General features: G+C 35.2%; 1 protein-coding gene across 1 annotated transcript; it reads left to right on the top strand.

Moving 5' to 3' along the window:
• Window positions 1–438: 438 nt before the first annotated feature.
• LOC142631537 (putative alpha-mannosidase At5g13980) lies at window positions 439–13,632 on the top strand. Its single transcript, XM_075805707.1, has 29 exons — window positions 439–749; window positions 1,197–1,280; window positions 1,655–1,743; window positions 2,095–2,269; window positions 2,655–2,774; window positions 2,885–2,977; window positions 3,063–3,134; window positions 3,498–3,611; window positions 4,107–4,207; window positions 4,300–4,393; window positions 4,491–4,658; window positions 4,740–4,826; window positions 5,061–5,126; window positions 5,242–5,298; window positions 6,992–7,211; window positions 7,322–7,458; window positions 7,634–7,705; window positions 7,843–7,902; window positions 7,985–8,056; window positions 9,076–9,123; window positions 9,231–9,350; window positions 9,537–9,602; window positions 11,091–11,203; window positions 11,352–11,436; window positions 11,528–11,638; window positions 11,724–11,819; window positions 12,046–12,093; window positions 12,954–13,022; window positions 13,121–13,632. The coding sequence occupies exons 1-29, from the start codon at window positions 534–536 to the stop codon at window positions 13,322–13,324; spliced, it is 3,057 nt and encodes a 1,018-aa protein (XP_075661822.1). The 5' UTR covers window positions 439–533; the 3' UTR covers window positions 13,325–13,632.
• The last annotated feature ends 244 nt before the right edge of the window (window positions 13,633–13,876 follow it).

Genomic DNA, 13,876 nt, shown 5'->3' with positions numbered 1-13,876 from the left:
CATTTTGCAAGTTTGTAGCCACAAAATGATTATCATCGTTATCAACTCTCAAAAGGACTGTTACAGTGTTACATCGAGCAGTAAAAAGCGCCAACAAAGGAAAGAAAAAAAAAAAAAAAAGGCTTCCAACTAAGCTTATTAGTCACTGAGAAGCTTCAAAAGTTGACGCCTCGCCCTCCACTCAAAGACTAAAGAGCCAAAATAAGACAAAACTTGTTCTTCTTGTCATATATAACACTTCAAATCCCAGCGGCCAGTTCTATTTAACTTCACCGACAGAGACTCATTGTTAGGTACCAAAATTATTATTCTATTCATAAACAAACAACAAGTAATCGACAAATCACTATTTGTATCATACAATTCTTGACAAATAATAATAATAAAATTATTCGTATCATACGTGGTCCTACATTGATATTCCCTCTTCACCTACATCATTATCCATATCTTCTTCTAAATGCATCCGAAGTCTCGATGAGCTAGCTTTGAACTTCAATTCATATCACTCCTGCAAATGCAATAACATATTCATGGCGTTTCGAACGTGGTTATTGGTTTTCTTCCTAGGAGTTGAACTGACCGCTTTTGTTTTACTATGTGTGGAGTCCAAGTATATCAAGTACAATACGAAGTCGACTATTGTTCCTGGGAAGCTCAATGTTCATTTAGTAGCTCACTCCCATGACGATGTTGGATGGTTGAAGACCATTGATCAGTATTACCTTGGCACCAACAATACCATTCAAGTACCTCTCTTCTTCCAATTCTCTGCTTCTTTTTTTAGTACTATATAATATCACAATTTTACTCTCTTTTTTTTGTTATGTTTAAATAATATCACAATTTTAATGCCATGAGCTTTCTAGTTCAATGTCAATCAAGTTTGAATCTCCCTCTGCTACTTGTTAAAACAATTAATAAAAAAAAACTTGACACTTTCATAAATTTATGTAGTAATAACATTCCTCTGTTCCATGTTAAAATTTATGTTTCATCAATTATTGCTTGTCAAGCATTTAATCTTTTTTCCATTTTAAAATCTGCCTACTTTATAAGGAACAACATTACACGTAGCGATTGGTGGAATGGAACACTGAGAATTTGATTGAAGATTTTTATTCAATTTATAGTATCTCTAGGATTTTATTTTTTTGCATTCCTGGTTTTCACAGTCAATGTTGAATTTTGTGCAGGGAGCGTGTGTTCAAGCTGTGCTGGATTCTATAGTTCCAGCTTTGTTGGCTGACAAGAATCGCAAGTTCATCTTTGTGGAACAGGCAATCAATGCATTTCTTAGTTTAATGCTTCTTTTAATTGGTTTCTCATATAACAAAAATTGAAGAAAGAAAAAATGATATATAGTAATTCATATCTTCTCAGTATTAGAACCATTGTGTTTATTATATGGGACCCCCGGAAAATCAAAAACTCGCATGTGAATTGCATAATGTTGCCACTTGGCTTAAATGGTCTGAGTTTTTCACATGTTGGGAAATCAGACCAATATATGATTATATGTTCTTAAGGAATCAAAAGTTGATTTATTTCTCATTTCTGTGTTTTTCAACTACCAGAGAAAGTTATTAGTTTGCTTTTCCACTCCCCTTGATTGTGAAACTCATGAGATTGCTTCTTTGTGCTGATATTACAGGCATTTTTCCAGCGATGGTGGAATGAACAGAGCGAGGAGATCCAAAGTATAGTCAAGAAGCTTATCAGCTCTGGTCAGCTGGAGTTAATGTAATGATATATCACTGCTTTTATTCTATACTAGGAAATGGTGAATTTAATTAATATTCTAAGTTCTAATACTCTCTTCATTGATTTTTAACATTTTCTTATATTAGAGGTAGAAAGGGTATAGGTTAAACACATGACCATCTATTTTGATACCACGATAAATTACTAGGTTTTTTGAAAAAGAATGAATTTAATCATTAAAACAATATTCTTTCCTAATGACTTTTTACAATTTGTATCTTCTAGAATCAAAGTCTTTTTTGTTGGGAAACAGGAAAAAAAGAAATAGAATTGCGGTCTTCTAGATTCTTGTCTGTTTTGGATAGTCAATCCTTCATTTTTGTGTTGCAGAAATGGAGGTTATTGCATGCATGACGAGGCGACTTCACATTACATTGACATGATTGACCAAACAACTCTTGGGCATCGATATATCAAAGAACAATTTAATGTAACGCCAAGAATTGGTTGGCAAATTGATCCATTTGGACATTCTGCAGTGCAGGCTTACTTGTTTGGGGCTGAGGTATGGCTTCTCTTGTGCTTGCTATGTGTGAACGTTTTTAACTGATTTGATAGGTTATAATATTTGTATATTTTTATCATTCATCATAATAAACTACCACAAATCCCAAAAGCTTTAGATTTTTAACTTTTTAAATGAGAGGTAGAGTGATGACGAGATTCGAATTTGATACCATGATAAATTACAATTTGTTCCAAAAGATTAAATTGTTAGGCAATTGTGGATTTTGATCATTGAAACATTATTCTAACAAATTGGGGGGGGGGGGGGGGGTGGACTTCAATTTGAACCTTATACTAGAAGTTGATTGAACAAAAGAAGTCCTTCACTCTCCTACATTCATTTGCAACCACCTTATTGTGGGGAGACCCTTTTGTTGATGTAGGTTGGGTTTGACTCTCTTTTCTTTGCGCGTATTGACTACCAAGACAGAGCTAAAAGGAAAAATGAGAAAAGTCTTGAGGTTATCTGGAGGGGCTCTAAGAGTTTTGGTTCATCTGCACAAGTGAGTCTTGTTTATTTTTTATTTTTTTGTTTTTTGCTTCAACGTTCAAACTATGCTCTGGAGCTGAATAGAAAGGGACCTTAACTCATTGTGTTTTCACCCTTCTGTAGATTTTTGCTGGTGCATTTCCGGAGAATTATGAACCTCCCAGTGATTTCTACTTTGAAGTGAATGATGATTCCCATGATTCGCCTATTGTTCAAGTGAGTCCTTAGTCAGGAGTTGCTGACAGGCTGTAGATCATTGTTTGCGTACTAACTGTATTTATATTGCGCTTTTGACTTGCAGGATAACATCAATTTATTTGACTATAATGTTCCTCAGCGCATCAACGAGTTTGTAGCTGCTGCAGTAAAACAAGTAAGATGGATGGTGTTATATTTGTGCGCTGTGCTTTTGGGCACTGTTTTTACTATACTAGTATTTAAGACAAATCTCTTCTACATATGTCTTTTTATGATATAAACGAAGGTGCATTAAGATGCCATCAGTTTCTAGACATTCTCTAACTTTTTTTTAATCTACAATAGATTCTCTTCAATGCAACCTAAGTTAACATATCAGATGTAAGGTGTTGGTGTGTGTGTGAGTGTGTTGACATTTGAATTTGGAGGTACACATTATGTAAGATTTTCCTTTGTGCCATTGCTGCCAATAATTTTTTACAAGAAAGAATTCAAATCTGTTGTGGCTTATTGATAATACTTCTTTTGAGTTTTTCAGGCTAACATTACTCGCACAAATCATATTATGTGGACCATGGGAACAGATTTCAAGTACCAATATGCACATACATGGTTCAAACAATTGGACAAGTTTATTCATTATGTCAATCAAGTTAGTTCTCTTCAGAATCATTACAAATGCTTTATTAAACTTGTACATAAATTTAATAATTTTTTTCCTCATAGTGTGTATTCTGTTCTTTCAATTTGCCTGTCCTAGAGCTGTTTATATTAAATTTTAAAACTTCCTAGCCAATTGGAAAGGGAAAAAGAAAAAACAAATTCTGATCCCAAGAACTCCTTCACAAACAATTGTTGGCCTAGAGATCTGGCCTCCTGTTACAAATAAGTATGATCCTTTCATTAAATTCCACCACAAAATATGCATGAGCATATGTCATAGGGGCAGATAGAGGATAAAATGTCATATGCTGCTGGTTTTAACAATCTTGGTAGCTGATGTCCTGGTTCTTGTCTATGTCATTGAGAAACACAGCCAATTTTCCCCCTGCATTTTCTTTTTCAGTTTGAAGTCAATTGTCCTTGATTATATGATGAGATATTTTAGTTTTACGTATTAATGAAGTAATGGTATTGATGCTTGTAGGATGGGCGTGTTAATGCCCTCTACTCAACCCCATCAATATATACTGATGCAAAACATGCGGCAAAGGAGGCCTGGCCGATCAAGACTGATGACTACTTTCCGTGAGTTCAAATTTTTGAAACTCAAAATACTTGCAGGCAACTATTTCTATTAGTTTATCCATATTTACAAGTTGGTAAACGAAATTTATCAGATATGCAGACCGTGAACATGCTTACTGGACTGGATTTTTTACTAGTAGGCCTGCCCTCAAAGTCTATGTTAGAGTGATGAGTGCCTACTATTTGGTAAACTCCTGTAACTATATTAGTTTTTGCCAGTAAGAATTACTTAGGCTCATACAAGGGTTTCCCATCATTTTGGTCTGCTTTGATCTAAAAACAGGCAGCAAGGCAATTAGAATTTTTTAAGGGGAGGAATAAATCGGGGCCCAACACAGACTCTTTGGCTGAAGCTATAGCAATTGCTAACCATCATGATGGAGTTACTGGTACAGAGAAGCAGCATGTGGCATATGATTATGCACTACGACTTGCAATAGGTTACAAGGAGGTAAGGCTTGATCTGTCAATTCTTCTTGTAGTTGCGTCCCTTATGCTTTGGATCAAATATCTGAAATATCATGTCTTGCAGGCAGAGAGTGTAGTTGCAGACTCACTTGCTGGCATTGCAAACTTGACATCAAAAACTGGTTGGAGTCCGCAGACTAAGTTTCATCAGGCAAATAATAAAAACTCTTTATTCCATACTAGTTGGTAGAGTTTACTTCGTATCTAGATGATCCTGCTAATATGAAACATTTTGGTTTGTTATTATCATGTAATTATTTGTATTGGCTTGAGTTGTTGAAACTTTGGAGTGATGGTTCAAATAATTGTATACTTCAACCCTTTATTCTCAGCATGCTAATTTATTATTATTTGATTCCCTATTGTTGTCCCCTTTTTATTTCAGTGTCCACTGCTGAATATAAGTTATTGTCCTCCATCAGAAGTTGATCTGTCAAATGGGAAAAACTTGGTGAGAAGAATTCTTTAATTTGTTATTATAGTTGGAGTGTTTATGTAGTTATTAGGAAAATAAGAATGCCACTCCATTTAAGACTGATTACTTCCTGATTTATTAACTTTTCTAGGTGATTGTTGTCTACAATCCTCTAGGATGGACAAGAAAGGATGTTATAAGGATTCCCGTGAGTATTTTCCTTCTATCTGTTCCATGTTGTGATCATTATCCATATGAAATTAATAGAAAAGAGGGTTTATCAAACAAGGGGTCATTTCCAATTGCCTTTGAGGCCTAATGGATCTCCTACTTCTTTTTTACTCCCCCACCCCACCCCACCCCACCCCACCCCAAGATGAAGTACGTGCAATCTATTAGCCACATAAGTATGTTTTTATTCAAGAGTGCATATACTTAATGCATATGGTTTTATTTGCGACTTATGTATTTTTCAGTGCTTGCATGAATGTGTTTTAGCATGAGCCTTAAAAACGCATGTACGCTTCAAATTAAGTGAAAATATGTTGACCATTTATTTTTCATTCTCTTTCCACTAATTATAACTATAGGAATTGCCAATATACTACTTCAAATCAGGATCTATGTTCATAAGATGTGATGAAAATTTTAGGTACAAAAAACTGATTATATTGATTTACAAAAAAGGGCAAAAGGAGGTCTAATAATGATAGGTGTGTGCGTAGTTATGACTTATGAATTTATGTACTAACTGAGAATCTTATTGTAAGGACACAATTCAAATTTCCCAATCCGCAAACGAAAGGAAAAGGGGCTTGAAAGGCCTTTTTACAATAAATTTGTAGAGAATGGACTTGCAATCTAGATTTCAATAATGGTTTAAATGACAAAGAAAAGAAATGGGCTCCGGGCCCAATGGCATGAAATAAAGAGTTTATTTGTATGAGTATGAATGAAAGCTCTTCCTCGGACACAATCCGAGGATAGTTTATAATATTGCTTCCTAAGGTTGATTACAATTATAGATCGTCAGATTATCATATACTCTTGTCTTTCTTCTTCAAAGAAAAAGCCTCCCCCTCTTCCGAAGGTCTTTTCCCTTATTTATACTTCCTCTTCTTCTCTTTATCATCTTCCACCTCATGGTTGTAATGCTGGCTTCGGATACTTGTCCCATCAATTTTTTCCCGAAGTCCGCTGGGGTCAGGGACCAAGTTCCGAACATCATGCTCAGGTCCAATCTTTCCATTAATGCAGTCAGTATATCAATTACAGAGTTTTTTAATGGATGGGCGGTGGTAGTAGCTTTACCTTAGATATTCCACCGCACTTTCTATTGTCCTTCACGTGTGCCGTGTCTTCCCGTAGTCATAGGATTTCTTATAACATAGCCCGAGGACATTAAACCTCTCTTCCTATGACCTCGGCTTAAACATCAGAGGAAAAATCTATTCCTCGGACACAATTGGTCACTCGTTTATCACCTCTTGCCTGGCATTTTCTTTATGAGGTGCATTCACGCATTCCTAGATCATTTGATGTCCTCGAATTTTGGACTTTTAGCCCAAAAGACTTTGTTGGGCCATCCTTTGTAGATTACTGGGCCCAATGTCCCTACACTTACCTAATAGCCTACGTTTTTAGATTGGAATGCTCCGTTGTAGAGGTAAATGGGGACATTGCCCTAAACATAATTATTTGGCATAATAGGATCCAAGTTGGTAGCCCAAATTAGTTGGGATTATGGCTTGACTGAATTTAGTTAAATTGTTCTGTAATGATATACATTATATCCTATTGAAATATTGTCACTGTAAAGCATGTCTATTGATACAGTTTTTGGATGAAGCATGACTCTTTGATTCTTCATACATCTTCTCACATAATCCAACTTGCAATAGGTTATCAATGAGTATGTGGCTGTTTGGGATTCTAGTGGAAAAGAAGTTGAATCACAGCTCCTACCTCTACTTGATGTCTCTGTGGAAGTAAGGAAGTACCATGTTAAGGCATATCTGGGTATATCTCCAAAAACAACACCTAGTTATTGGCTCGCATTTTCAGCAACAGTACCACCTCTTGGTTTCAGCACTTACATTATCTCAAGTTCCAAATCGGCAGGTCAACCATTTGATTCTCCATCTAATATTAGTCATGCAACATTGAGAAGCCTAGAGTCACATTACCATTGATGCAGATTTATGTTCTTTTCTCCCACTTGATTTTTGCAGATGCTACTTCTGTGAGACAAGATTACAAGTCAGAAAGCAGAAATGATGGTACAATACAAGTAGGGCCAGGAAAATTGAAACTTATTTATTCTGGAAATCAAGGAAATCTTGCACAATATATTAACAGCAAAAGTTTGGTATGTTATTTGGCACCTCTCTCTTTAATGAAGTGTTGGAATTACTTATCCTTTTGTAAATTTCATCTTCCCAATAGTTACTTTAATTCTACATTTTTTTTCCTAGCTGGTCCTTTCTTTTTTTTAAGATTACATTTTATATATTACATCTAATTTGGTATTTTACGATTAAAAGGTCAAAGAATCTGTACAACAATCATATCTCTATTACCGTGGAGATGAGGGAAATCAAACTGTGAATCCTCAGGTAATTAAAACAAGATTTCTCTAAAAATCTCTACTTTCAAGTTTTCCAAACCACAATCAGTTATTCTCTTATCAACTTTTTATTAATTTGAGTTATATATAGTAAATTTTTAAAAGAAACGATTTAATTTGGTGAAGGCCTCTGGTGCATACGTCTTTCGGCCAAATGGTACATATCCCATCAAATCTGATAACAAGGTAATTGATCTTCTTTTGGAAATACATAATTTGAGCAACTTTGTTACATGGAATCAGAAATTCTGGTGTTTTGAAATTTCAGGCTCCTTTTACTGTTTTTCGGGGACCTTTATTGGATGAAGTACATCAGAGGATCAACTCATGGCTATATCAGGTGGTTTATCCTAAGACATAAATAATAAAACTTGTTACTGTTTCATTCTTTCCTTCATCTATTGCTGCATCAAAATAATATACTTGGAAAAACTGTTTTAATGAATAAAAAAGGTAGTACAACCTTGAAAGAAAATTAATTCTAAATTTATGTTCTGTCTAAATGTAAACCAAAAGAGGAAGCAAAATTTGTTTAAGAAAACAGAAGATAGTATAAGTATTATTTGATATGCTTAAATCAGTTGTATTTTTTTTTTTTTTTTTTTGTAAATCAGTTGCATTTTTATTTTAGGAACCAGTATCTCATTAGGTTAATTAGTAGTATTTTTATTTAAAGACTTGGGTATTTTTATAATTCAATAATTTGGTTTTCCCAAGAATTAGAATTAGAGTTTCTATATGTCAGCTAGGATTAGGGTTTAGTATCCTAAATTAGCAAAGTAACGTACTCCTATTGAGGGTATTATTTTGATGAATAAAAATTTGATTGAAATTGTCTCCATCTTCTAGTGCTGACTCCAGCCAACCCCAAGTGATGACTCCTATAGGTTTTGTTCAACTTAGTGCTAACTCCAAGCAAACCTAGATATTGACTCCTAAGTATAAGTTCTCTATCTTGATTCTCCTATTGCATCCAATGCCCCAAGGGTGGGGGATGAAGAGATTCAAACTAGTGATTTTTGTTTCACGAGGCATCGCCTCTGACTAAATGTGCTATCCCTTGGGATTAAAGTCATCAAAAATATTATTAATAATATTGGTAATCAATCCAAAATTCTCTTTCCATCCCCCTTCCCTCTCAATTTATCAGTTCCCATTTTTCTTTTTTGTTTGCCAAGACTTAATACATGGTACATTAAATTTGAAATGATGTACAAGAATAATAAGATCTCATAATTATTTATATTCTCACCCTTGAATATAATTCTTATAATATATACAATACAAATGTTGAATAAAAGATTTGTAGGATTTTGCACCATTGATCTCATCAGTAATTAATGGTTGCACAATGTATAGATCACTAGAGTATACAAGGAAAAAGAGCATGTGGAAGTTGAGTTCCTGGTAAGTTATTGCTTTTATCCCTAAGTGAACAAGTTTTTTATATTACCAATGAAAAGTAAAAATTTTCATGCTGAAGTAGCTTAGTAAAAGAGTAATCTTGTTTTCAGGTTGGGCCTATACCTTTTGGTGATAAAATTGGCAAGGAGGTTGTAACTCAGATTACAACAACACTGAAAAACAACAAGACGTTCTATACTGATTCTAGTGGGCGCGATTTTATTGAAAGGGTATGTTCATGATTGCAAAAGTATATATTTTTTTTATGACGTCAAAATCATCATGTAGTGTGTACTTAATGTAGATAGTGACCATGGCTAGATGTTTTTTCAATAGCATTATTTAATGTCTTTCTGTTGCAAGAAACATATAGGTCTAATGTGCAGTTGAATGCTGTTTTTTGAGCTGTTTTGCAGATTCGAGATTATAGAAAAGATTGGGACCTAAAAGTAAATGAACCTATTGCAGGAAATTATTACCCAGTAAGTATGCTTTGTCAATTGTCATTTTAGAATTGGTGTTGGGATTGAGATTGAGAGAGAGAATATTGAGAAATAGAGAGTGGAAATAGAACTAACAAGGTCCACAACGAAAAACCCATGGTGGCTACAATTTTACTATATTGAATTGTTGTGTTACAATGATCCTATTGGGGTATATATAGAGAGAGAGAGAGAGAGACTACCCTCGGCTAGCTATATGGTAATTGTGAGGTTCCGAGGACCCAAGAAACCGAAGACCCGAAGAGAGGAAGGCCGACATACAGTAGGTAAGATGGAGCAAAGGAGTAAGGGAAGTTACCTAAACATACCCGAAGATGATGTGGCATGGGCATTGCTGACATAAGGGTTACAAATATCCGAAGGTGGTAGGCTAAGTTAGAGAGATGCATTAAATGCCCGGCAACAACCATTCTGGCCGCATTAATTGGAAGATATCAGAGCAATCCGTTGCATTAATGTGGATATGACCTGAACAGTGTTGAACGCAAAGCTAGAACTCTGCTCCATTACCGACAGGCAGGTGTCAGAAGGAAGAACATAGTAGATTGTGAGGTGTAGGGCCATGATGAAAAGAGCAAATAGTATAAATAAGAGTCGGGGCATTATAGAGAAGAGGCTTTTTGTTGTTGAACCCTCTCTACCAAATGTATTGTATGAGGACTTTTAAGTGAATAAAGCAGCAGTAACGTTTTTAAGCTGATTTTATGAGTTTTTGGTCCTTACAGTAATCCTTATGATGGGCGGTACAAAGGTACATTGAATCTAGACTGATATCTCTAATAGTCAAAACTGGAGCCAATGGATTTCATCGTCTCAAAGTTTGACCATTCTATTTAATTATAAACTATTACTATTATCTCTTCATGGCTGGTACTTTGATAGATGGAAAAAGGGGGTGTTAAAGATGCTTAGAACAGAAATTACAATAAAATATACCAAGCTGTGATAATTTGATCAGTAAGTTGACAGTGGTTCTTTTGTGACTGTTACAATTCCATCTCTATATTACCTTCCATCACCTAGAAGACTTTTCTTATCTATTTTGAAGTAACAGACACATTTTGAATGGGGAACCCACGACCTCACTCTCAATCATGTTCTTAAGAGGGGAGGAAATGCCATTTTTTCTTTATTATTATTATTATTTGATAAGTAAAATTTGATACCAGTGATTTTCCCGCATTGCATAGACAGGCAATAATTGCAAAAGATAGTGCTGTGTGGAACCTTGTGTTAGTCCAATGCTTTGTTAGGCCCAAGTAAAAGAGCCACTCAAACCAGAGTTAATCATATAGCTTTCTTGTTGCTTTTGCATTTTGCTTAACACTTTTTCTTACATTGTACAGCTAACCCAGTTTTGCAACTGCAATCTATAATCATCTGACCATCATTCTGAAATTCAAAATACATAAAAGTTTCAGCCAATTTATGCATCAAATCACATAGTCCACCTTATTTATCTTTCAGATTAATCTTGGAATTTACCTTAAAGACAACAGTAATGAACTCTCAGTCTTAGTGGATCGATCTGTGGGGGGATCCAGCCTCAGGGATGGGCAATTAGAACTGATGCTTCACAGGTCTCTTCTTCCCTTTTCCTTCGCTTTTGCTTCTTCTACATTATCATTAATTGTTTGTCTATTTGTGATGCTTACCATGATAATTATTGCCTTACTTATATTAACAGAGTTCCAGAATAACTAATATCAGATTGTTCCTTATGTCTAGGAGGTTGATTCGGGATGATTCAAGAGGTGTTGGAGAGGCACTAAATGAGACAGTTTGCATTTCTAAGAAATGTAGAGGACTAACTGTAAGAGCAAACTAACTGACCCTAAGGTCTTTTAAGTTTCAGAAATACAATGATGTTCACAAGTGGTTTGCTTAATAACATACCATTTCAGATTGTAGGAAAGTATTATCTTAGAATTGATCCTTTAGGAGAGGGTGCAAGATGGCGTCGATCATTTGGTCAGGAGATATACTCTCCACTTCTTGTAGCCTTCACTGAGCAGGTGAGAGAAAAAAAAATTGAACTTGAAGCATAGTTCGCCATCTGGTAGATCTGTAACTCACAAAAAATTCGATATATTTTTGCAGGATGGACATGATTGGACAAAGTTACATTTGCCAACCTTTCATGGGATGGCCCCCTCCTACAATTTGCCTGAAAATGTTGCAATAATAACCCTCCAGGTTTAATTCTTTCATCCTTGTTAATTAACTACTATTTATTTGATCCTTTTGTCATGAGTTGTTGAAGAAGAAATAGGAACGTGAAGAACACCAATTGTTGAGAAAATGTATCTACTACCTTAATGGAACTCTAATTGAAATTGTTATTACAAACAGTTTGATCTTTTCATTGTTATAATTATTCTGGTTCCAAGTTAAGCTTTGTTCCTTTTGTTGAACTCTGCAGGAACTGGAAGATGGAAAAGTTCTTTTTCGTTTGGCACACCTATATGAGGTTTCTGGTTTCTTTCTTTTTCTTGCCTATTAAGTTTAATCATCTACTTGGAGTTTCCTACTTTAAAATGTTAATCAAGCCCTTGTCTCTCAGGTAAGCTCACTTAGAAATGTTAGAAATCAACATTAACTCTCTTATCTCTAGAAATTTCTAGAGTTCCACTCAATTTGCTTCTCTCCAGAATTCTCTAGAAACTTCTAGAACTTCTCACACAATCTCTCTCTCTAGAAACTTCTCTCTAATTCCGGAAATTTCTTTCTTGCTCTCTTTCCGGAATTCTCTCCAAGATAGTTCTCATATTTTCTCTAGAAGCTTCCTTGCATTAGTGAATTTTTGTCACATGTTTATAGAATAGTCTAGAAGGTTGGAGAATGGCATTAATTTAATGCCAATAAAAAGGAAGATGCTAGAAGCTTCAAGTTGGTTTCCTAACCAACATACACCTAGTATAAATAGACGTAAAGGTGTGTGAAGTAGAGTGTGAGAGACTCCTAGAGGTGTGAAGTGAGGTGAAGTGTGTCATAAAGCACCAAATGAGAGATGTGTGAAGTTATATAAGGTGGTGAAGTGTGTGCCATAGGTAGCAAGTGTGTGGAGTGAAATAGAGTCAAGAGCTAGTGTGTGTAGGTGTCTAGAAGTGAGGTGTGTGCAAGTATATTTGGTGAGCAAGTGTCATGTTTGTAGTGCACTAGTGTTAGTGTATAAGAGTCGAGCATTAGTGCTTGTAAAGTGTCGTAATTCAAAGAGTAAAGTTCTCAATAAAAGCTCTTTGTTTAGTCATTTGTTCAACAATCTCGTGCCAGAACTTCCGCTAACCCAACAAGAAATTCTGATTTTATTTTATTTGTTACAAATGCAAGGTTGGAGAAGACAAGGATCTTTCAGCTATGACAAGTGTAGAACTGAAAAAAGTTTTCCCAAATAAGAAGGTAAAAGCAATAGTTGCTTGCATTGCATGACATCGTTATTGTTGAGTGTTCAATTATATTTTGTTAAAGGGTGTGTTTTTTTGCATGATTTTTTTCAGATAAAGAAGATAACAGAAACGAGTTTATCTGCTAACCAAGAAAGAGCAGAAATGGAAAGGAAGAGACTAGTTTGGAAAGTAGAAGGGTCTTCTGAAGAAGAAGAGCCCAAGGTGGTGAGGGGAGGACCTATTGATCTAGCAAAGTTAGTGGTGAACCTTGCTCCTATGGAAATCCGCACCTTCATCATTGAGTTCAGTTACTAATGAAAGTTGGCGCCGTGGGTCATGGCAGTGAGAGTGAGGAGGTGAGACAGTGAGAGAGTGACAGCTGATAGTGAGAGACCTCAGAGACAGAGAATGAGAGAATAAGAGTTTAGGACAGGACTGGACCCGACGGGACGGTAACTAGTTTTTTATTCTAAACTAGTCTAAACCCTAATAATAATTCTGGAGTGAAGTTTTGTTTTGTTGAGCCACATCTATGGCCAAATTATCATTTTCTTTCCATCCGTTCTTCCAAAAAAAATGTATATAAATATTAATGTAAGCATTAACGCATTATGCTTTACTCATTTTCAAAACTAATTATAATTTCTGATAAAAAAAACTAATTATAACTTATCAATCATGATATAACCATCACTTTTCACTACCATGACCTTACACAATCTTGAACATAAATGTAACTTATTCATGTAATACAAAGACCTTGGGCGGAGACACCATTTAATCATTTTTAATTTATACTCACCTGAAAAAAAAAATTCATTCTACTATTGCATTCATATTTGTTTACTAATGTAGCATTCAAGGCCC

This window comes from Castanea sativa, chromosome 4, assembly GCF_040712315.1.
Source record: "Castanea sativa cultivar Marrone di Chiusa Pesio chromosome 4, ASM4071231v1".
Lineage (NCBI taxonomy): Eukaryota > Viridiplantae > Streptophyta > Magnoliopsida > Fagales > Fagaceae > Castanea > Castanea sativa.
The sequence above is the reverse complement of the archived record's forward strand: the minus strand, read 5'-3'. Positions and strand labels throughout refer to the sequence as shown.

Excerpts from the sequence above, each read along its gene's own strand:
- LOC142631537 (XM_075805707.1), top strand. The coding sequence starts at position 534 with ATGGCGTTTCGAACGTGGTTATTGGTTTTCTTCCTAGGAGTTGAACTG. Across the intron at positions 7,212-7,321 it reads CTCAAGTTCCAAATCGGCAG|ATGCTACTTCTGTGAGACAA; the intron begins GTCAACCATTTG and ends TGATTTTTGCAG. Across the intron at positions 9,603-11,090 it reads TTGCAGGAAATTATTACCCA|ATTAATCTTGGAATTTACCT; the intron begins GTAAGTATGCTT and ends TTTATCTTTCAG.